Here is a 25,654-nt window from a genome sequence, read left to right as displayed (position 1 = left end):
TATCCAATTACACAGAAAAGGGTATTTTTTACTATTATTCAAAAATTGACACAGTATCTTTCCCTTTGGCAAAGAGGGAATATATTTTGCAAGAATAGGAAAAAATATGCAATTTGATATGTTATTACACGATTAAATGAAAATGTGATATATTTAGGTATTTTATATTAATTTGGTATGCTAATTTTTAAGGGTTTTTCCCCGTTTATTTGATTAATTTTCTATTTTTTCTCTCTTTTTGTTTATTTTGGTAAGACAATTTTGTAATTAATTAATTTGTTTTATATTACCTTTTTTTCTTTATTTGTTTTCATGTAATGTTCTTTCTGTATTTCTCTTATAAAAAATGCAATAAAAATTAGTTTAAAAAAAGCCACAGTGACATTGTTCCTTTTTATCTAATGTGGCTAAAAGATAGAGCTTTGATGCTTTATTTCTGTTGTGCTGTGCAAAGCCATCCAACCCTGCTTAGGCTTAGTTTATTGTATCATTTACAAGATGACAAGTTGTGTTTAAGTTTGGTCAAAGTTCATCTGAAACAAGAAAACTTAAAAATTATAAACTATGAAAGAGATTCTTAGATTACGGTATATGATCAAAAGCTTATGGTTACTTTGTACAAATCACAGTTTAGGATTCTCATGACATGGTAGATTATGGTTAATAAAAACCATACTTTTAACTTCCTTTTTAGGTTGTGGTCATGGGAATGGGGAGGAGATGGCTTGCACATTTAACAAACTGAGTAGAATCACAGCCCATATATTGATAGGCTAGTTTTGGGGGCAGAGGCTAGTTTTTGGGGCAGAGGCTAGTTTTGGGGGAAGAGATAGAGAAAGAGACAGTTTTAAGGATTTTGTTCTTGTTGCTGTTTTTTTAACCATGCTGTGCATATTTTGGGGCTTACATTAGAATTTTCATCTTATTTCAACTTCAAAATGGCAGGAAGCCATGCTTCCAAGTTTTCAGCAGACATGCTCAGAAGGCTAGACCACAGCTTGCCACTCCTACTGTAAAACTCATTCACACTGCATGAAATTATAGTTCAAATCAAACCTTTATTACAGCCTTTGGGCCAGAAAGCACAACAATAAAATACATAGACCTTTAATTATTAATAAAACTTTTAAAAATGCAATAAAATTCCACAAAATACATTATTAACTGTAGTACAAACTATAGTTAAGCATGATGCCTACACTTGGCCACTGAATCTTATTACTGGACTATAATAAAGCCCTCAGGATAAAATAAGTCTGGACTACATTCTCTCCTCTGACCAATCCCTTAAAAATTTCAAAGACATGAAAAGAACAGACATGTCACCACAGGAGTCCTGCAGAAGTATAATTCTTTACACTTCACTCTCAATCTCTCTCTAACAAGATAGAAATTCACTAACAGAAGGCTGCTAACCTCACAATTCTGATATCATGAGCATTTTCTAAAGCCTTTCTAACTACTTATTGCTTACAGCCTGATGCTTATTTCATATGTTGTCCATATTTGGTTTTATTCTACTGATCTCCAACATGAAAGAGCTGTGCTGAATGGTAGAGTGATAGGTTTGGACAGAAAGGTCCTGCTTTCTGTATCTTTCATGTGTTCCCAGCTCTTCCAAGTTCAGGTCTCACCAGCACCAGCATCTGATGAATACTTCTATAGCTATAGCACACAGCTGAAAAGTTTTAAGAAACCCAAAGACAAGTATGGGATTATACCTGATGAGGTGTACTATCTTAAGTGAAAAGTATCATTCCATTTAACTGTTTGCTGAATCACGCCTTGAGTTGCTTCCCTTCTGTCTGTGGTCTACAATAATTAACTTCATTTTTTAAGATAAATCTCTGCTTGACGTGTCTGGCAGTTGTGCTCATTATTTTGATAACTGCAAACTTTTATGGATTCATACACAGATATATGGATACTGGATTACTTATTAAAGGAATTCACAAGGATTCAATGTGGCAAGTATCCCTTCTTAAAAGATACATCATTTTTCCTACCAGAAGTTTTTTTTCCCTCCTTCCAAAGGTTAAGGCTGAATTTTTATGGCATGTCATGCTGTTATGTCATCAAGGCTGACTGTCAAACAAACAACAAACCAAATTCATCCTTTCAATAAGATTTCTACTAAGAGAGGAAGCCACACTGATCTAACGGATAAAGGCAGCACACACAGTGATAGATAGATAGATAGATAGATAGATAGATAGATAGATAGATAGATAGATAGATAGATAGATAGATAGATGTCCAAAGATGAAACTGAGAAGGAAACTGTAGGAGAATTAACTAAGGGCTTGGAAAGACAAGCTCTTCTACAGCTACTTTTTTTTTTTTAATGGATGTTTAAGGCCAAGCTACCTGGACAAATTAACTTGTTGAGAAGGCAGGCCGTATTTGGGATCCATGCAGGGATCATCATGCAGAGAAAAGTGGTAATGTGATTGCTTCACTGAGATATTCTCACATGCCCAGACTGCAATAAGTGACATTTGCTGGGCTAGTACAAAGCAGTTGGGAAGGAAGTTGAAAGAAAATGTGAATTGAATTGCAAGTTGGCTATGTGCCAAAGCCAATCACATCGTTCTTTCACCTTATAACAAACCTGATGCAAATCCATCTGCTTTCCATTCTCAGCAAACTAATTAAAGGGTGAAGACCTGCTTTCTTAAGCATCAGTTTTATGCCAATACTAAGGCTGAGAAACAGCACATACTATATCCAGAGTCCAGAAGAAAGAGGGATTATCTGTGAAGTATACCAGAATTTAAAATACTGTCTTCATTCATCCCTATTAACTTTTATTAGGCTAGTGAGGTCACACTTCAAGATTCCCTCCTAATATTATATGATGCACAACCTACATTATAGTTCCCACAAAATGGAAGAATCAAAAAGTTAATTAAATATTTCACAGGCTGGGTTCAACAAGTAAGTCTAAGAAAGGGCATGCTCTCTAGGGATGAGGGGTGTTCTAATCCAACCAATATGGAAAATAGCAGGTTGGGAGAAGCTAAACTTACGTTTTGAAGATACTGTATATTATGCTGTCATGCAAGATTGACTGAACTCTAATGATTTAAAAACAGGGTAGGTAAATTCCCATGGACAAGACTAAACATTCCTCATGTCACGATGTCAGAGAAATCACAGGAAGTGTTTGGCTGGGAAGAAGTAGGTTGGTGGATTGAGAATTGAGTAGAAACAGGGATCAACAAAAGCAGGAACTAGAGCACTAGAGAGCTGAAGGTTTTAAAAACATAGTGAGTGACCTGTAATGGCAGTGGCAGAAGCCCTGAGCAACTGCTACCAAGGGAACAGCAAGATAGAGTTGAGATGAGTGACAAATCTCAATTTTATTTATTCCAGCATTCTGAAATGGTACCCCATTATTATTATTATTATTATTATTATTATTATTACTACTATTATTATTATTTCCAGTTGAAGCACAAGATGGCTTAGATAATACAATAAAATGCAGTTGAACTCTGAATTGGTAATTAATTCAGCCAAGCCACTGTTTGAGGAAAGCAGCATATTCTCTCTCTCTCATTCTCTCTCTTTTTTTAATCATGTTTATGACATGGGCAGACTCCAAAATCCCTCCTCCACCACCAGCATGACATTGGGTGACTTTATCGGACAAAAATCTCCCAGCCTTACAATTTGCATGTTAGTTTGGAGAGGTAGGCCTGTGAGTGTGTGTACAACTACATGTATGTGCATGCCTGTGTGTAAGCTTAAGGGAATATGCAAAGTATTACGGCAGATTCCTCAGAAAGAAGAATTCCACTTCTTGCCATGCCTTGCATGCCATTCTGCTCCTGACATTCATCTAGTCCTTCAAAAACACTCGTACAATTGCCATAGGAGGAATGAGATACTCAAATGCCAGCTAGCTAACATGACCTTTCAGAAGGATGATGTGAACTACACATTACTTGAAACAAGAAACATTTCATTTGAACAGAAATCTCTCTCTCTCTCTCTCAAACACACACACACACACACACCTTTTCCATAATTCCACTTAAGGAAGCGGATAATAATCTGCCCTTCTGCTCTCATTATCACAAACAAAGCACTGGGCGCTTGAGGAAAAGAAATAGAATTTCCCTCCCCAAGATGGCACATGAATCACCATTTCCTCTTTTTTTATTTATTTTAGTATCTGTTGCTTTATTTTCAACAGAACTGGTGAGTTCTGGACAAGAAGCCAGTAAAAAAAAATAATTCCAACCCTCATACACTATGCATACACACTCGTACTTTCTCACGCACACACTGCTTACACAATATGCTTTGTGCGGCAGTCCTGATTCGAAGGAGAAAAGGCAATCTGGGCTGTGTGCAGAAGCACATGCTACAGCTGTGACAATCTCTTTAAATTCGACATGCCGTTTCTTAAGAATGCATGGTGCTGTTGCTCAAATCCAGGGGAAACAACACAGATTCTTTGAGGAGTGATCACCAAGCGTGACCTGTAGCCCCATGCGCACTCTGAAACACTATTTATTTATTTATTGATTGATTATTCAAATTTAATTACCACCGATCTCCCCCAAGAGAGGGACTCTAGGCGGTTTTTCCCTTGGAATTTGGCTCTATGCTGGCTGGGGGATTCTGGGAGTTGAAGTCCACACACCTTCAAGTTGCCAAGGTTGAGAAACACTGCTCTATAGCATATTGGGTTCTATTAGATCTGTTAGCAGCTGCCATGTTTCCAAGTGCCTTGATCTATACTTTCTATATGAAAAAATCCCAGGCTGGCAAATTTCAGGCACTGCAGCCTATAGGGAAATGCTGAACCTCCACGTCTGATAAGGATGAATGTCCTTCTCTTTCCTGTTTTACAACCTGTATCTCAATATCATAAAATAAAAATGAAAAAGGAGCATCAAACAGCTCATGACAAGAAAGGTGCTACACCACAGCAGTTGTTAGAACAAGTGAGTTTAATTCATCTGTTCCATAGATTAGATGCCTGTGAGCTGAAATACCTGTACTGGTAATTTAAATGTGGATAATTAATGAACAGAGCCTTGTTCCTTTTGTTCTGAAAGTCATGATTAAATGAATATTTTTGCATGTTCTTTTGACTAATGTTTTATATATGATATGGAATGTACTTACTCTGAAAGCAAACTGTGGAATGCTGTGACCAACAACACAATCAATAACAACAGCAATGCATACAACTAACACCTACTAGAATGTGACACTTTCAAAATGCACTTGCTTTCCTCATCCTACCTCACCCACTTTATAAAATGTCTTATTTCCGAGAACCATTAGCAATCTTGGAACTTAAGGTAGAAGAGTGGGGGAATCATAATGACACAGAATTTGAAATTCTAAGGCAGCCCCACCATTAAATTGGCTTGTGAGCTTATCCAGTTGTGTCTAAACAAGCAAGGATATAAGATTTTCTGGAAGATAGGAAAAACACGTTGCATTTCTCAGAGTTTCCCACCCACCCACCTACCTCTCTGCCTTACAATCCCTCTCTTTGCAAGTAGGTTTTGACCACAAAATGATGTTTCTCCATGTAACTTCATACCTGCCAAATGCCTCCTGGGAGTCAAATGTTGATGTAATCTTTCATGTTCATGTAACCTCCAGCTAACATGGAGCATAGAACAAGCAAACAAGATATTCACCAAGGCTCAAGAATATGATCTAATGTCACCTATTTTTACCATTTATCTGCAATTCTAATATATTTGTGAGTTAGTGATTATAGGGCTGAAGTCTCTCACATGATACCTTTGTGAGTCAGAGTCCCCAGTGACACTTCTTGACAGTTGCCAGCGCTCTGGCCGTACCAGATACTTTACTAAAAAGTAAATTGGAAAAAAAAAAGAAAAGAAAAATGTTGCTTTTGAATATATCAGTCCTTTGTACTTAGTTACTTTATCCTTTGTGGCAGCCATATTGTGAATGGACAAGCCCTTACCTTGACAGCCATTTTATAAGAATGCCCATTACATGCTCCCAAAATTCCAAATGCAGGCATGCATCCAAAACAGATTGGCAAACCCTGGCACAGGGTTATCACTTACCTGTGCTTTTGTCCATGCTCTCCTCAGAGACATGCTCATTTTGATGAACCCACTCCCCATTGCATTTAAAGAAGATCTGCATTGCTGGCATGGCTCTGCAGCGCAGCACAATTGGGTTGCTTTTAATGATATATGCATCATCAGGTTCTTGCATGAAATGGGGTAGGGTCCCAGGAGCAGATGGGACAGATTCTGGGAGGGTTTCACTGGTGTCAGTTCCTGAAAAAGCAAAAAAAGAGGATGTCATACCATATAGAGGACTTCCATCAATCCCAACTGAAGGCAGTAAATGTCCATTAGATACATCTGGTACTGTTAAAGAACTAAGTACTTCCATGCAAAACCTAAGGGATAAGCTTTGAACTTCCAAAGCAAACAGGCTAAAATTCAGAAGGTGGGTTCCAGACAATACATGAAAGGAAGAAAGAAAAAAATCATCCAGGAACTGAATTTTTAGCTATTTTTTTTTTCTGAATTGCATAGAAGAATAGCAATCATAACCATCTTCATCAGCTATAACAAACCCAACAGGTGCATGCATCAGCCCTTGTTTCTAGCCTATTAGTGGGTATAGATGTTGAGTAAACTATTTCAATTTTCTTCAGGGAGAGAAGAAACTTTCCAAAAGTTTCTCAGGAGTCTAGGCTCATGAGCAGCAGAAGTCATATAAGACCTCACCTCAACCTCCAGGCAAACACAGACAGCTCCAGCATTTAACTCGGTTATCATTTTGCAGCCAATTCACACTTGTACTTCTTTCACAGTGTCCAAGAATCATTCTATGATATGGGGAAAGAGCTCAGCAAGGAAGAGGAGGAGAAACGGAAGGAAGGAAGAAGGAAGAAGGAAGAAGGAAGGAAGGAAGGAAGGAAGGAAGGAAGGAAGGAAGGAAGGAAGGAAGGAAGGAAGGAAGGAAGGAAGGAAATTTTGCTTATGTCAAGTTTTTGTCAATGAAAGTTCAGTTATGGTATGTTAATTTAGTTTATCGATGCAAGAGAAAGGAGAAATCTCTGCCCTGGAGGATCTTCAGAAAGGGGGACTCCATATATCCTTCCTAGGTCTTCTAGCATCTTGGGGAAACTTTCCATAGAGAAAAGACCATATGAAGCTTCAGCACAATCCTGTATAGCTTTGTGGTAAGAGTGCATGCTTTAAATGCAGGAAGTCCATAGTTCCCCAGGATTTCCAGGTGAAACTAGGAAAAATTCTTGTCTGATCCCATGATGCACAAGTGCTGGGCAGTTTTCACCATATTGAGCTCCATGAACCAGTAGTCTGGCTTGATTTGGTGTAATACCCTTTGCCTTGTTCTAACCTTATCAATCGAACCAAATGCTGTGATATCAGAGGTCAAACAAACAAACAAACAAACAAATAGTTCCCACTGAAGCTGGAACAGAAGGAGATGGAGATACTTCTTGCATGACTATGACTTGGCAGTTTAGGTAGGGTATCCAACAGATGGAAGAGCTTTAATCACCTCTGGGACCCATTTATGCAGGAAGATTAAAGGTAACTGGCATAAATAATTGTGGGGAGAGGAGAAATAGCCAAGCTGATGCAATTTACATGGAAGTTTAAAAAAAAAAAAGATTAAATAAGCATACTTGGAATAAAACCAAGACATGAGTGAAATATACTCTGTAATGGAAACCACTGGTAGATACACAGTGAACTAGAGAAATCTGACCCGCAATGAGAGTTACTTGATGAGCAAACTATCTTCAGTATTCAGAAACTAAAAGGTTAAAAAAAATCTACATAACTACTCAAAAAAGCCATTGGACTATTCTTCGGGTGGAAGAGAACCGGTGCCCCCACTGGCGAACTAGCTGGTTCAATGAACCCTCTTGCCAAGTTTTTGTCCACAAACTCCCGTAACAAAGTTAGTTCCTTCTGAGTCATTGAGTAAATCTTTGGCTTAGGCAATTGGGTGTTAGGCACCAGCTCAATGGCACAGTCAGTTTTCCGATGGGGGGGAAGTCGATCGGCTTCTTTCTCCCCAAACACATCAGCAAATGCCTGGTACTCCTCCGGTATACCCTCAAGAGGAGGGGTTGGGTACTGTGGAGTCGCAGCTGCCGCTACCCCCACCACCTCCTCTGGGGCTTCATTCCCCTCCGGTGCTTGATAAAATCCGTCCCTAAAGGTTACAGTCCGATAGACCCAATTTATCTGAGGATTTTGCTGGACCAACCATGGGACACCCAAAGCCACCAAAGGACCCCCCACCGGAGCTACTACAAATGACAAGCCTTCCCGGTGGCTACCCATTTGCAAGGCTACCAAACTGGTGAAATGCGTGACCGGTTTGCCCCCTGCCATGGCTCCGTCCAATTGGGTGAAAACCATGAGTCGTTGCAACGGAAAGGTGAGCAACTCCAAGGCAGCCACCACGTCGGGATGCATTAAGCACCGTGAGCACCCAGAATCAATCATCGCCCACACTTCTATCGTCTTCGTGCGTGATCCCAACTTTACTTTCACAGTGAGAATGCGATAGTTGCCACTCACCGACACAGGCTCGCGCCCCTCCTCTACTACCTGCCCTGCGGCACCCTTTAGAGCAGGTGGCTGGCATTTCCCGCCGACTGCAGCAATTCAGGCTCACCCTCGTCCCCGTAAAATGGCACGCTTTCCATTTCGCTGTCAGCCACTGCTGCTTTCATTTTCCGCGGCAGAGAGGGGGACTTTGCAGTCGACTTTCCCTGCCGGTCCTCGCCCTTCACCTTCGGGCACGCTGCCGCGCGGTGCCCCTCTTTACCGCAGCGCAGGCACTGCCCCTTCGCGTAGCGGCACTCCTTCTCCTCTTCCCACGAATGTTGTCCAGATCTTCCCAAGGAGCCTGAAGGGCAGGTGGGTTTTCCATCCCGCCCCGACTTCGTCGCCCGTCTCTGCACGAACACCTCGTGGGCATGCTCAGACATTCCAGCGAGCTGGATCCACCCGTACAAGCTGTCAGGATCATCTCGTCCCAGCGACCAGCGCAGCACTTCGGTGTTTAAACCATCCTTGAACAACTCTATTACAGTTGCCTGTGACCAGTCTTCCACCTTCCCCGCTAGCGCTTTAAACTCCAGCGCGTAATCAGCCACGATTCTCGATCCCTGCTTGAGTTCTTTCAAGGCACGCTTTGCCCGCTCCTTAGCTAGAGGATCTTCGAAATGGTGCTGTAGGGCCCAGAGGAATTCGTCAAATTTCTCCAGTTCAGGGGCTTCCGACTGGCACATCTGTACATACCAGTCCGCTGCCCTCCCCTTAAGCTTGGTGGCAATGGTGATGATTTTTGCTTTTTCCGAGCGAAAGAGCAACCCCCACTCTTCCATGTAAGCCTTGGCATTCGTCAGAAAGAATGAGAGTTTTGTCGGGTCTCCATAGAACTTGACAGAGAAGTCCCTCAGTCCTCCGCCCGGCGGGCCGCGCCCCCCCACTGGTGGTTCAGCTGCTTTGACAGCTCCCAGCTGCCTCCGCTCAGGGACGAGCGGCGGTGCTAGTTCCACCCTGGGAGCCCGGTCCCACTCTCTCGGGCGAGCTCCCCTTCTTCGTTCCAGAGACTGTGTCTGGGAGGAAGGGGTCGAATGCTGCTGGCTTGACCCCTCCCGCACTTCTTTCAGCGAACTCAAGTCCATGCTCATTTTCTGCAGAATGAGCTCCAGGGAATCCATCTTCGACTCTAGTACCCGAATCCGGTCTGGAGTGGGGGAGTCCCCCCTCGGTGGCACCTGTACCACCGTTGGGGACAGCGGGTATCTCTGCCTCCAGGACGAACCCCTCGCCTCCGAGAAATCCTCACGACTGTCGTCCCCGGTGACCAGTTCGCCCGGGGTCGTGACCGTGGTCTCTGGCGTGGTTTTCATGCCCGCCGCTTCACCTTCAGACCCCGAACTCGCCTCCTCCCGAATCGCTGAGAGTTCTCCCAGGGGGGCTCTGTCGGGTCGCATCATGGTAGAGTCAGGCTCTCCCTCGCTCGACCCATCACTCTCCACAAGTAGCACATCTGGATCGGTCATCGCCAGCACTCTCCCTCACAGGATCGAAAGAACCTTTCTTTCCTGGATAGGGTCCAGTGGGATTTGAAGTTTTGGATTCTCAGCTTTATGTAATGGTTGCCTACCCCAAACACTCAGACTCACAAGCGGTGACTTAAATGAAATCTGATTTATTAGGGAAATTCTGGCAAATACAGAGAAAGCTGAGAATGAGCAAAAGCATGCAAAAATACAAAATAAATCCCCTTGCTTGAGGAGAACCCCTCCCTCGCCCGGCCATATCAACCGCCCCTTCCCAGGTGCTGGAAACCGTTAGCCTCAGCCTGGGAAAGCAACCTTGAATCCATGACCTAACCCAAACACATTCCAATACAGCAGCCAAGAGATAACACCTCAGCAGAGTGGAATTATCCACCCGCTCCTGAGAGTAAGCCCCCTCCAAGGAAATGGCATGCGAGGCATTACGATGTACCAGGCACATTGAAACGGTGAACGTGACAACTAAAGACATTTTACCCAGGACAAGAATGCAACACTTTCACTGATGCTCTGACTGATACTGATAGTTTTACTTATACTTATGCAGACCACATAGAGAATAAAAGAAAAAAAGTGTGCCCAGAAATATAACCACATAATTAGAAAACACTAGAAAGTTCAAACAGGTTATCTGCCTCATTGAGAGTCTTCAAGATTCTTTGATAGCTAAGGGAATTTTATCATCATTATCTTCCAACACCATAATTAGAGAAGATTTTCCATAATCTCAAGCACAACACAGAACAGAGACCCAGAGGAAGTGAGCCTCAGGATATAGTTCATTGGATGAAATATGCCAAGTTATTTCATTTCAACAAATATTGATCATTAACTTGGGCCTGGGGTTGTAGAAAAGAGCATTGAAAGCCAGACAGGGTTGGCTCCAGACTTTGATGTCCAGCTTCTGGTGAGGTGGACACCAAAGCAGCAGAAAATGTATGTCTTTAATTTCCCAATATTGACTCCAAGTTCTTGACATAGAATAGGTTGCAAAAATAATGTGACAGGATTAATATAATTAGATTTGTATTTACTTTTATTTTAAGTGTTCTGCTGTTTATAGGAAGAATGGAATTTCATCTCATATATATGAATACAATCTACCTTAAAGTAAATTGATTTTGGTACAATTGTATGCATGTTTGACTTCCATCGCTTGTATTAATTTTCTGCAAGGCAGAGTTCACAAACAAGAACTTGATTTTTGTTTACATTTTATGGCAAATGGTGAATTCCCTCCCTGCTTTTCCTTGGGAATCACAGTTTACTCCAAAGAACATTTCAGAGAAGAACATTTCTGTTATGACTAAATGCCTTTCCTTGCTTCTCTTAGGTATGTCCTACAGCATATTTTATACAATAATATGGTGTTTGGTTTTATAGGGCTGTATAAATGGTAGAAAGCTACCAAATCATAGTCCATAAAACAACAACATTTAGAACGTAGTGCTTTGCTAATGGAAAGTCTGGTGCTTGCTACAGTCTGGCTAATACTATTAATTTCTAGCACACTTTTTAAAATTCAGCTTTAAAATCTGGTGCTAATTTAAAATGTGTCTTCCTTAGAGCTAGTGGTTCAGAGAGGAACAATTTATGCCAGGCAAAGTTTTCTTTATAAGTAAAAAACAAAAACAAAACCCTCCCTGTATTAAAGGGGGAAGGGAGAGAGAGAGAGAATAATGTTTATTTCCACTGGTTTTAATTTATCATTTGTTCTCAGTTAATAAAGATGTGCTGTTTCTGCTTTTTCCATCACAGTGTTAAAATTCAAATGGGTTGACTGTCATAAATGCAAACAAACCAAAAAAATTCAAAATTTCAAAAGCATTTTTTAATCCAGTGGAATGAGGGCCAATAGAGACAACTGCAAGAAAGTTTTATTTTTTTTTTCTGCATAGCACTAAATGTCTATGCCTATCCACACAATATGGATGCTTTAGAGATTAATTACCCCACAATGTTTTGGAGAAAAAACTACCAAGGGCTAGAATCACATCTGACATAATCCATACCTGCAACAAGTCTCCCCCCCCCCTCAAAAAAAGTGATCGTGTTGGCACCTGAATTCTTAGCGACCCATGGAATCATCCAGTTTTCCTAAAGTAGGGATGGCCAAATTGGTTGGCCATCACTATCTTATATGGGTGGAATGAGACAGTTTCTTCCTTTTTGCAAAATAGGTTATTCTTATTTTAGGGAATATGTTTTTCCTTGATTTTTTTTTCCCTTCGTCAATCTTTGGGAGACTTAGGGGCTCAAAGAGGGTACCAAAAATGGGTTCAATTACTTTGGGAATACTAGTAGCCCACCCTGCTGTCAGAGGAGGATAAGCATTGTGTGTTGCTGTCAGATATTTCTCAACTTCTATTACTTCTATGCACCATGGCCAGTGGGGAGCCATGATGGGAGCTGACATCCAATATCATCTGGAGGACCATGCAAGAAGAAACTAAGTCTGCATCCATATAATCAGTGAGGCAGGAATCCTTAGGGTGAAATACTCACAAAACAGAATCTGTACCAACAGACTAAATTATCATGAGCATATGATCTAACTGGATCTGTTGGGTCTCTGTTGGAGACTGTCAGGGCAGCCTCACCTCGAATAAAACACGGACTCACTTAGAGGGTCTAAGGATTTCCGGCTTTATTGAAACGGAATGCATGCAGAGAAAAAGACGGGAATGTGTGAAGGGTGGCAGGGCATCCTATTTATACCCTAGTGGCGGATCTTTGTCCCCCTCCACCCCCTATTGTCCCCCCAAGCCAGGTCCAGATGGGGGATTAGTGTGGTAATGGGTTCGGTGATGGGTGATTCGGGCGATCTCCGACGATCCTCTTTGTCTTCTTGCCTTCGCCTGGTGCAGGTGCGTCCCCCCGGGGTAATGGGTGGGAGTTCCTCCGATCTGCTGATGGTCTCCAGGTCCGGTCTGAGGTGCCCTTCTATTGTCCTGGTGATTTACTTGTGGGTTTGTGTGCTTAAGGGATGATGTGTGTGTTTAAGGGATTATGGTTCTCCCTTCCTCTTTCCTGATGTGCATGTTCCCCGTTGTGATGCACTTATGCCTTGCAACGGGGAACATGACAGAGACCCACTGAAAGGTAATAGTAGTTACCCAGATCAACCATCTGGCACAACAAATGATACTGTAGATTTCTGTGTTCCATTCATGTCCCCACTTCACTACAGGCCCCTTCTCTTCTGAAACTTGGTTGTTCCATCAAACCATTGAAGCTGGACTGTTGCAGTGGCCATTTGGTTGAGAGAGTGGCCATCTCTTTATTATTTTTAATGTTTTTAATCACAATTCCCAGTTCCATAGGAATGCTTCTTATCAGTTTTCTTTGTATGTTTTTAATCCCAATTATACTGTATATTGGGGAGTTGCGTGCCATTAGAATCAGTAGATTGGAGCAGCCTGTAAATAAGCAAATCAAGTAAACAAGCAAGTAAAATAATTGAAAAATTGGAAGATGGTGGGGTTTTTTGGGGGTGGGGTGCCTTCAAGTCAGTGTGGACTTCTAGCAACTGCCTGGACAAGTCTCTGCAGTTTTCTTTGCAAGATTTCAGAAGTGGTTTGCCATTGCCTTCTTCCTAAAGTTGTGAGAAAGTGACTGGCCCAAGGTCCCCCAGCTGGCTTTGTGCTTAAGGCAGGACTAGAACTCCCAGTCTCCCAGTTTCTAACCTGATGCCTTAAACACAACACCAAACTTCCTCTCACAAGTAAGTGTTTGTGGTGTTTGTGCTCAGATCCCAATACCATCATTAGATACAAAGTGAAATCAAGTTTAAGGAGGAAAAAAAGTTCCTATAGCTGGCAGGCAGTATAAGGTCAGAATTTGGACTGACCAAACCTAGAAGGAGTGTCCAGAATTTGGCTTCAAAAAGCTTCCTAAATAGATGACACTTCCAAGTGGCGTCCACCTGCCTTTTTTTAACCTGATGTTCAGTTGGAGGCTCCAATCTTTTTTCTCCCTTCACACTACATTTTTATGAACAGATGACAGAAAAGTATAGCAAAAATAAAACAATCCCACCTATCCCCTCTGGAGCCACAAGAGCTTATTTGCTGTAGGATTGTATAAAAATATTGTGCAAAAAAGAATATTAGCAAAAATACACACACAGTCATTATTCAGATAAGAAAAGGCAACCAGATGGGTCTTATCCATGGGTCTTGATTAGGACACCTGGCCCCCATCCCCTTTTGCATGTTCTCTCTCAAATTACTTAAGATGTTGGTGGAAGCCAGAGATTTGATGTCCTCACAAATCCCTAAAACCTTTGTACCTTTAATACATGGATTTACTAAAGCCTTCAGGGACATGGTATTTAGCAAAGATTGACAATAACAGAAAGCGCAAGGGTGGTCAGCAAGAGAACATGCATGCTGATTTGTTTTTCAGCTTATAAAGGCAGCAAGGAATTACAACAGATGGAGGGGAAGGGGAGAAGGTGAATGCTTCTTATTTTACAGCCTGAGAAGTTAAGATTCACATGAATTTTGTATGGGGCTCCATTTCCCAACATTATTCGGCACCTTTCTTCAATGAATGTGGTCTGTCAAAGTCATTGCTGCACTTGCAGTGATCCAAATATTATATGACTGTTTCTCCTGGGGGGAAGAGGTAATACAGAGAGAAAGAGAGAGAGAGAGAGAGAGAGCTTAGAGGGTCTATTTTAGTTTTGTTGTCACAAGCAAAATGGTGGACAGCAGAGAAATGGCTTGTTTTCTGATATTCCATCTCCTAAGGGATGAATGAGAAAAATAATTGTTAAAAGTCCTTGTACCTTTCTCTGGAAGCAACAACAACAAAAGTATTTCAAGAAATTTCAGCCTAGCTCCATTTACAATTGAAAAGGCAACTTCATGGTCAAAAGTGGTTTAATGCTGTCTGGTGTCAAATACAGTACATCACACTCAAGTGACAGGCCTCTGGGTCACAAAACTTCTTTGATGCACAAGGAAACTGACAAGTGTCGTGAAAAGGGCAGGGAAAATAAAATGCAGTAAAATGTGTTTTAATTCATCCACCCAGATATTGCAAGGTGGCTTAAATGTCCAACATGCTCCAGAGGCAGAGTAAAGCATTCTGGATGTGCTGCTATCTTTTCTCCAAGATGCCAGAGGAGATACTGCTTATGTTTCATTTCGGTGGAACTCAGCATCATAATTGGGTTGCCAAGATAGTATCCTTACTAATGTGATACGGTAAGACAATGTCAAAAAAGAAATATCATTAAGAAAAAGAGATGTCTCTGCTATTGAAACAGAGATGACTTTCTGATATCAGCATGTGGCAAATAACATCACTGTGAGTGTGGGAAGACAACTGTTCAGTGTCAAGATATTAAAGAGGGTTCAGTGTTAACATGTTGCTCTTTGTGACAGTGCAATGAGCAGACATCTCAGCAATGTCAAGGGGATGTTGATGTGAATTGCATTGCAAATTTCAAAATCAAAGCATGTCACTCGAATCTATAACTTCTATCCCTTAATGGCTTGTTAAACACATTAGCATCTTGCCTGTGCAGAAAGAAATCTCATATACCATTGCATGATTCTCACTGCATCCAGAAATGATTGACTCCAAAAGTATTGCTAGCATGTTGCATTTCTTCTGGATAAATGGGTACGGGAGGCATTTACAAATATAGAAAGAAATCATACATGGAGTCAAATGTCCAGTCTCATAAAACAGCAGACCCACAAGATACTGTCCATTTAGATACCACAAATTATGTTTCTCTCTCTCATCACCTCAAGAAACTCTCCCCCCCATCCTTCTCACACAATTTGCTATGCACCCATCTCAAACCCCAATTTGTAAATGACTAAGTGCTTGTCCAATTAATTGCTAGGTTTACCCACTACATCATACCATGGTTTGCTAAATAAGCTTACCTATGCATGATGCTATGTTGTAATTTGTTAAACCGTGGCTTGACTGATTAAACCAGGGGAAGACAATTTTGTGTGGGCAAAGGCCACAAAATGGGTAGAGTCATGTTACACATGTGTGCAGGACTAGGTTTAGGATGAACTTTTGAAGTTTTTCTGGGTGTGTGTGTGTTTTAATAGTGGTATGCTTCTTTTAGGAGTTGCAGTACAATCTCAAAAGGATAGGAAATTGCCTTCAGTCATAGTTGCTCATCCCTGAAATAACCCATATTTGGTAAGGTCCACAGCATATTAAGCCCAGATGCAATATTTATAAACTACAGTGGATAAATTTAGACAAAATAGATGCTCAAAGCCCAACTACATTATGTTTTATTGGATTATATGAACTCAGCCCATATGAATCCAGTCAAAATGTGTTTCCTATTGAACTCTAATTGTGAAATTCAGAAAACTGGCAATAACTACATGAGTTTACTAATAGGGTTATATATATATAGGGTTTTTTTGACAATACTTTTAATGCAGTTCTGCACTGAGGTTTCATTTAATTCAGATAAAGAAAAGGAGAAGTAAATTGGGAGGTTGGACTTTAAATCAGGAGCTTTGCACTTAAATACAAGCTTTTCTTCTTCCTTTTCTGACATCCTAACATGGGAAATTTCTGATGATTGTTCAACAAGTTTCTCCTTACATTGCAACTGTAAAACACTGCTATTGATTACAAACCAGACCATTTTTGATAAATACTTGTCAGTGAAAAGGCAAATCAATTAGTTGGGGTGTGAAAGAACCTGAGGTGCTTGACCTCCCCCCCTCCTTGCCCCACTACTGAAGTCCCATACTGTGACCCCCAGAATACCAAATATTTGCACTACAGCCTGGAAAAAAGAACAATAAAAGATCAATACATGTTCTGTTTTCAGCTACTATCTTTTTTCTTAGCTGGAAGTTTTGATTATTTTCTTTTTCCCCAAGCAGCAACTTTTCCAAGCCCTAGTGTTGATCTTATTTGGGGCTATGAAGTAAGAATAAATGAAAACAGGTCAGAAACCAGATGTCTCAGACCCTTAAAAGAGGGTCTGAGACATTTTTTATAGTGCCAAGATACTCCATCATACTCAGAAGGTGAAACATGCTTTTCCTTGACTGTGCCACTTGCTCTGCACTGAATAGAAATGTGGCAATCAAACCTTCCCTTTCACTAACATCTTAAATGTTAAATCTTGCCAGGCACATCAGATTCAAAGCTCAGGCACAACAGTAAATAAGCCAATTTGTGTCTTCTGCTTTAATTATTTAATGGGGGAGAACTGCATTCCTTAATTAGCCATTAAAGAAAAAAAACAAAAACTGGCATGCTTTGAGGGGGGAGGAGGAGGAGCCCCCAAAGATTGGTTTATGATTGTAAGCTTTTACTCAAAATAACATATTTTCACAGGGATCATTCTAACAGATACCTCCCCCCCCCACCCCACTGCTGATTGAAGAAGAGGGCTGTAAATGAAATACCAGCCAAGGTAACTGATATCCATGGCAACATCAATCATTAATGAATGTATTTAATCTATATATCTAAGATTCACTATTGTTGATCCTAGTCCCGAAATATTTAAATTCCACAATTGTCTCACTTCAGTATAAAACCACGAAAACACAATATTTTGCAAAGCCACCGTCTTCAACAGGAACCTTGAATACCCTATTCTGCACCTTTTTTGATTGAAGATGTAGCCATACTATTATCTGCAGATTCAGCCTTGGGAGATAAATCACCGGGAAGATAATGCAGGCTGGATTATCAGACTCCCTATGTCTTCTTAAGTCTTCAGCTATCTACACAGCTTTGCTGGAAACACAGCTCTTGTCAGAGGACACCTAGGCAGTATATGTTTTCTCTCCAGGATCCTGATCATTCCTGAACTTATTAAAACTCAGACGTTATTTATTGCATTCAGAAAAATAAATCTACAGCTGTATGCAGCAGATAGAACTCAAATCTCAAACCCAATTCAGATCTATCTTGCAGAGTTGAAAGGACATCTAGCAAAGGGGACATGTGCCAATCCTGCATGCATCAGAAACACCTAAGCATGAGGGAACTTAAGAGGAGGGACCCCAAACCTTTTGCACTGGATGTGTTAGTCTCAGCAAGCCATTCAAAACTCAAATAAAACCATAATCCCAGAAGAACCTGTACACAGACATTAGAGATCAACATCACACAGTATATTTATACCATCTTTCACTCTACAATTTTGCAAACACTAATTACAACAGCCTGTGTGTATTTTTGCATAACTGCTCTCTCTCTCACACGCACACACAATTTCTATCCAAGAAATAGCTATAGTGTTTTATAACCAGGAAGAAGATTCACTTTCTACATCCCTATGGAAAGACACTTTAAATCATTCATGAGCATGTTCAGATTAAATATACCACCAATATTTATGATTAGTTGGTTTAGAATACAAATGCTTACAGCCTACAACGTTCAGCTGCATTGTGAAACATTTATGGATTTGGGAAATATTTTCTCTGCCCAAAGGAGTTTCAGACTCTCAAGCCAACCATGGTTCAGGTTTGCTTGGCTCCTTATATTTTCTAGCTGCTTAGCTTCTTCAGTTCACAAGTACACCCATCAGTTCACAGATTCACCCACACCTAATAGTGTGGTACCTTTTCACTATGGTTTGCTGTGAGTCTTCATTTACATATCACAGATCCTGAATTATTTTATAAACCATAGGTTACTGCTTAATATGTTGTGCAAGATCAACCATTGCTTAGCACAAATAGACCACCGACATACTTTCATACATACAAGCAAACAACACTGAATACAAACTATAGCTTACAAACCAGCTTTAAACCATGATTTGTTCTACTAATTGTTACTGACAAGCTGTGGTTTGCATGATTACATAAATTTGGGCATCTGTATATGAATGTAGAGATGGCCTTGGGAGGGAGAACTGTTAAGAGGGATGAAATGGCAACTCAGTCCTCAGAAATTGCGAAGCATGAGAAAGAAATTCAAAATAGCCCTGCCTTGATTCTCTTTGGTATAGGATAGGGCAGAGAGAAACTTTGGCAGGCTTTCAGGATTCTGTTATTATACACTACTACAATAGCATTCCTCGAATCCTGTTTCTCAAAGGGTTGACAACATTGTGCTGCACCTTGGCTTTACCTTTATTTCCAGGTTATAACATTGCATTTTCTCTGCACACAGCAACTAGCTTATTTAAGAATGTGAGGAATAGTCCAACTTAGCCATTGATCAGGGGTTCTACCAAGATACAGATTTGAAAGCAATCACCTTTCTCATGCTTTTCCTTCTAAAGAGGCATTCAGAGGCATTTTGACACTCAAACTGAATTTCCCATAAAATCATTATGGGTAACAACCTTTACAGATCTAAGAGTTTCATATGCACCTGTGCAACCCAATCGTTGATATCAAAAGCTATGGTTTCATCAAAACCTCTCCTACTTCCTATGGATGCTCGCAATACATCTGTCCTAATCCTTCTCATCAAACAGTTGGGCGACAGGTGGAAAATTGTTCTGCCACCAAAAGAAAACAAAATCCATTTCCTCTGGCAATTTTCTGCAAGGACACCCCTCCCCACCACCTATGAATGTGCAATAAGTTGTGGAAATAAATCTGAGATATCACCCAGAGACAGCATGTGCCAAATAGCCAGCTAGAAATTTGTTTCCAGCTTATCAAAATGTCAATGGGTGACACTTGTTAATGTGCATTTAGGTAAGGGTTGTGGTGTTACACAAAGTGTCCCTTTAGGAAATGAATGAATACTGAATGTGTAAGTATACCTTCCTGGAATTAAGAAAGAAAGAATTGCACGTTGTGTTTCTAAATCCCTCACTATATATTCATTTTGTGTTTTGTGCAGGGAACCTAGGAAGTGGATGTTATCAAATCCATTTTACAGATGGGTAAGCAGCCAATAGAAAGAAAATACATAGGGGAGTATAAGCAGATCTGAAAGCAAAGGAGAAGAACCAATTTAGCTTTACAGTGCAACTGTTACATTACCTAGTGTGAATCAGCTTTGCCATGAAGATAACCTAGCTTAGTAATAAAGTTGGATGCATATGAGTGGGAGTCACAAAGTCATCTTCCCTATTTTTTTTCTACCTCACTTCCTACCTTCCCCACCTCCCACCTATCCATATCTATAGATTTCATCAATATCATACATGTCTATATTAATCTATTCTTTTTCCTTTAAAAGCAGAGTGGGATGGGAGCAGAGTATTGGAACAGGGAGATAGGAGGAGAAAGTCTGCCTTTTTTGTGACACTAAATCAATCTTTCAAAGACAGAGAGGGAGAAAGGTAAGGGGGAAAGATGATAAGGAATCAAATGCTGTGTTAAGAAGTGGCTCTTTTTAACTTTGGTTGAACAAACCACAGTGCCCTAGTTCACTTATAACATTAAGCCATAAATCATGGTTTATTTTAAAGCCCAGATAATCCTACCTCCGGTTCTTTGAACCAAGTCATATTTTTATCCTAACCCAAGAATCTCTCCCCATCATTACCTCCTTTTAAAATAAAGGAGTGTTGGGAATGATGTACACAATGGCTGTGTCCACATACTACAAGAAGCCAAACCATCCTATGGCTTAATGTAGTGTGTGTACATGAATGTGCATGTATGTGCAATTTGGAGTGGATAGAGTATGATGAGGAAAAAAATGGAGAAAGGGAAGATCCATATCCATATCATATCCATTTCTTTTCAGTACAAGAAGGTCCACAAATTGTTATCCGCTGCAGTACTATGGAACTTCTATATATACTTGTGATATACTTCTCAGCACTGAGGTCTCACAAATTCTTTATTTTATACACTCCCACTATCTGTCACCAAACACAATTATTTTCAGCACAGTGTACACAATAAAGCATGCATTTTTAAAGAAATATCACAATTCCAATAAAAAGAACCATAAAACAGCAAAACAGCAACCAAAGAAAAAAGATCTGGAAAGTAAAATCTTCCAGTAACAACCCATTGCAAGTTGAGCACATTTCTACAGGGCAAAAACCACCAGATTAAAAGAAACAGGCAAACAAATAAGCTTAGTGTCGAAGGTTAACATTTTATATATTATTCTAAGGTGTTTAGGCCTTGCCCCACTTCTTTGGGTCAAAAGTATTTGTAAAGAGGAGAAAGACTATAAAAGCCTTTAAACAGGATGCATGAAAAAGCCAACATAACACCTTCCCTTGATCAATTGCATCTTCTGATGATTTTGATAAAACTGAACAATTATGAATTCATAGGTAGGCATCACAGAAAAGCAAGAAGAGAACCTACAAAGCTTTCAAACTCTCTATGAGTAAGGATATCTGCTCTGCAGAAGAAAAACCAGGCAAAATAATGTTTTCCCTGTATGCTGGCTCACCCATGTTTATAAATATTTCCAAAAGGCATAGAAATGCCTGAGAAAGTAAGAACCTTCTGATTTATTTTGCGTGAATACTGGCTTGTCCTTCTAGAATAAGCATTGGGTTAACAATGCCCATGTAGTACCATTAAGTACGACAAATTAAGCCTAGTGAAATTTTTTGGGTTCACATTTTAATACAAACTTAACCAATCTGCACTTTCTGAATCCACATCAGAAGTAAACCACAATTATCCACGGATAGCCAAACTTTTCCAAATCGTAAGATATAACTTGCAATACAAAACCAAATTAACAATTCAAAAATATACTAAGGGAAAATACATACGCAAATGTATATTTTAGAAGGAAGTGCAAACAGTACATTATATTCTGGGACAGTGTTTGCCCAACACAATTTGTATATTCCTAGTTGCAGCCCCTTTTCTTTAAAGTAGAATTTCTTTCTTCTGAAATCAGATCAGCCCCACCTTGTTGGTTTTTAGGAAAGCCATTAAAACCTGGCTTTTTAAGAGATTTTTGGGAGTGAATTGTTGTAGCCCCCTTTACTATGGGTTTGTGTTTGAGTTTTTGACTGTTCCTTGGATGCTGATTTTCTTTTTCAGTTGTTCTTTTTCTTTTCTGTAATTGTAACTGTAACTATAAGTACGTTGTTCTGGATTGTTTTAAGCTTCTTACTTAAGAGGGGAATATAGATCATCACACTCCTGGATTGAAGGGTCATATAAATTCTAGTAAGTAAATAAATATCATGGAAAACAGGTGCAAAAGAAATGCAAACAAATTTCAATATCGACTATATATACAAAATAAGCAACAGCTCCAAATGTGGAAGTGGATGGAGTGAAGGATGGAATGAATGTAAATACTAGAAATGGAGTGAAATAGAACTAATTTTGCTCTTGCATATTCAAAAGATTCAAGATTTTGTCACTAAGTCTTCCAGTCTTTGGGTGTCAGCCACTGTAAACTAAAGGAAGGCAATATGGTGCCCTTTAGATCTTTTAGACAACTCTCCCAAATCCTGATTGTTGGCCATGTGGCTGGGTTTGCTTGGAGTTGAAATTCAAAATATCTAGGGAGCACTGGGTTGCACTCTTAGGACAAACAATACTATTGTCTAAGTTCTATTAAACTTCAGGTCCTCTTCACTAGAGTTATAGAAACAACCCAATTTTATAAGTAACTATTTGATGATAGCTTGTTTCCATTAATTATTGTTAGAGTCAATCTGGTTTTGATGTAACACTATTTTGCAGTTGCCAAAAAACAAACATTCTCTGGTTGGTAGAACTGGAAGTTTGTCATGTTCTATTTGAATTTACACTGGAGGAGAAGATAAGGGAAGGGGTGAGTCCAACATTAATTCACACCATATATCGCTAAACCCCAAATTGGCATTAAATCATTGAAATTATAACTTTACATTTATATTCAGCATTTCTTCAATGTGCCCAGGTGGGTACACATGGGTCTCCCTCATTTTACCCCCACTCATAACACTGTAAGCTAGTTTGGGCTGAGAAATAATGTTTGGCCCAAAGCCATCCTGTGAACTTCAATGGCCAAGTGGGGCTTGACCCTGAAACTCCATAGTTCCTATCTAAGCCACCACAAAATTGTCATTCTTGTAGCTTTAGGAAAATCATGTATCAACACCGCTTCTTTTGTGGAGGGTAGAAATGCCACACTTTGCGTACACTGTGTTTCCATTGCCACATTTAAATATTTCATTGATGTTTCCTGTTGTACTCCCTTCAGCATTTTCATGTGAAATTTACACTTTGGGGAAATTAAGAGAACCATTTTGCATAAACCCAATTTATAATAGTTGCATCAAGGCAGAGGGTTTATCTCCACCAATGAGGATTAATACGATCTTTAGAAAACACTAGTGGCCTTCCCTTGCCAGATGAGATGAATGTGTTATCCTATTGTAATCCCACACGTATTCTAAATCTGTGTCTTACTTATGCATATTTATAAAAATGATATATTGCATTTATTAAATATTAAATGGATTACAAACTTGAGGAATCCTTCATGCATTTATTTAACATCTAGGGTTTTTTTTTTTTTTAAGAATACTTGGAATATATAAATCTCTTCTTTTCTTTATGTTCACAAAAGAGTCCTTCCACTGGCATTCTAAATAGGCAAATCTGTAATGAAAGAGCTTCTGGCATTCACTGCACAAAGAGTATAAAAGTGCAGTGAGAGGGAGGAAGAATTTGACTCTAAAGACATTCTGATGCTAGACATATATAAATGGAGACAATTGTATGGATATCCAGAGATCTATTCAAACAAAACTGGGTTCCTACAATCATACTTTGACTGTGCCTTATTGAATAAATGACAATAGGTTGGGTTCACATCATGCATTTAAGCTATAAACTATAGTTTATTAATCATAATGGGATTTGCAGAACATAATAAACCAAAACAATCAAGTAAGAGCTTATCTGAATCGGGTCAATGTAGCAAGAACTCAAAAAACGCTAACTGCTGGGAGATGCCAGCCACCTTTCTCAATCTTCAGGTTTAGTAGTTTTAGATTTGACAGTCACTGGCCAGAATTCTTCAGGTTAAAAAAGTGAACAAACTATTTTGCTTTGAAGTGGAATAAAAAACAAACATCAGACTGTAACTAAATCATCAAAGCAGTCAGGACATGATGGGAGAGATTTTACCCATTCAGATTTGTTGAACACAAGTCCGGTTTATGTATCATGCCAACTAATTGTATGGCTCGTGCTAGAGACTTTTAGCACTGGCACAGCACAGAAGCCTGTATACACCATGTCATTGGCATGAACCTTTTTCACAGCCTTTTTGTCTCCCTTCTGTCTCCAGACTGACATGAACACAGATTAGTACACTTCTAGGTTATAATATTCCCTGAAATACCTACACTTTTTCAAAACAGATGCTGGTCAGCACCTGTCAGTTTTCCCCCATGGATCAGTGTGAAAGCTGCTCTGATGCTTTTTGATATGATGAGCCAGCAGGTCAAGGGGATTCTGTCTTACTTAAGATTCAGCATGTTCCAAAACATTCCCCAGTGCATAATAAATCTAAATCTTTCTCCTGGTACTACCACGTTATCTGCACATTGAGATCTCTGACCTCCACCTCTCTAGCTTGTGCTATGCACAGAATGATGTTTTGTACCATTTTCTTGGCAGTTCTGGATCTCAATCTGCTATCTAGTCGCCTTCCAGTACTGGCTGACTATATTTCCCAAAGTTACTAGTACCAAAATGGACCACCATCACTGTCTATCCCCAGCACCATCTACCAGTTTATCTAAATGGCACATGGAATCCACAACCTTCTCATCCAGCAGGTAAGCCAAGTCTACATGCTTGACACAAACCGATTTGTCTGTGTTTCTAACAGTCAAATCACCCACAACCAAAAGCCCTTCACTTCCAGAGGAGTATCTTGAAACCAAGCAGATATGGGTTAATCACCCAAGAATTGGGTCCCTTCTATAGTAAGATATTCTTTATCCTTGAAATGATGTTCTCTTTCCATAAAAACCTTGCTTTTCTTGATAGCAAAGGGAGCTATCTTCCTGGGAGTGGGATGAAACTGTCACATTCTGAAAGATATCATCCATGTACCTCCCTGACAGCCTACACATCTCCTTTTCAGCCCTAGCTCACCAGCTCGGATTCCAAATTGCCCTAGTCTTTGCATACCTGTTTAATTGCTCTGGTCAAGAGCTCCTAGTTGCTTTTCTTCTTTCCAAAGAGGAGACATTTGTGATTTATTCAATAAGCTATGATTAAATAAGTCATAGCTTAAGATTATGTACAGGCCCAGTCACAGATCTGCATTATTTGATGTTCTGCTACAAAAATGTCAAACAAATGTAATTTCAGCAGACTACAATCAGAGCATAATTTATCACCTAGAATAGATAAGACAGCAATCCACATCTGCAGTGTTGCCAAGAGAGCAACGTGGATGTGTCCATGAAACCAACCTGAGAGAGACTTATCTGAGTAGGAAGAAAGAAAAAGTGGAGGATTTGGAAAAGAACTCCTAATACATATGACCTGGGTGGCAGTTAGAAATTGATCACTGGGGTGTACTGTACTACCCTAATGGAAAATGTCAACTTAAATAATCCAAGCAATCATATTATATAAAAGTTGCTATATTGACACACCCTGGGTTCATGATTGGCCACTGTCA

At 40.0% G+C, this 25,654-nt stretch overlaps 1 protein-coding gene across 1 annotated transcript in view; it reads right to left on the bottom strand.

The window, feature by feature from the left end:
- Nucleotides 1-25,654, bottom strand: part of UNC5D (unc-5 netrin receptor D) — a 318,482-nt gene that overhangs the window by 142,007 nt on the left and 150,821 nt on the right. The window contains exon 2 of the mRNA XM_063311165.1: nucleotides 6,072-6,290. Coding sequence (XP_063167235.1) covers nucleotides 6,072-6,290 — 219 coding nt within the window. The remainder of the gene's footprint in view (nucleotides 1-6,071; nucleotides 6,291-25,654) is intronic.

The sequence above is a fragment of the Candoia aspera genome, chromosome 9, assembly GCF_035149785.1.
Source record: "Candoia aspera isolate rCanAsp1 chromosome 9, rCanAsp1.hap2, whole genome shotgun sequence".
In the NCBI taxonomy this organism is placed as follows: Eukaryota; Metazoa; Chordata; class Lepidosauria; order Squamata; family Boidae; genus Candoia; species Candoia aspera.
The sequence above is the reverse complement of the archived record's forward strand: the minus strand, read 5'-3'. Positions and strand labels throughout refer to the sequence as shown.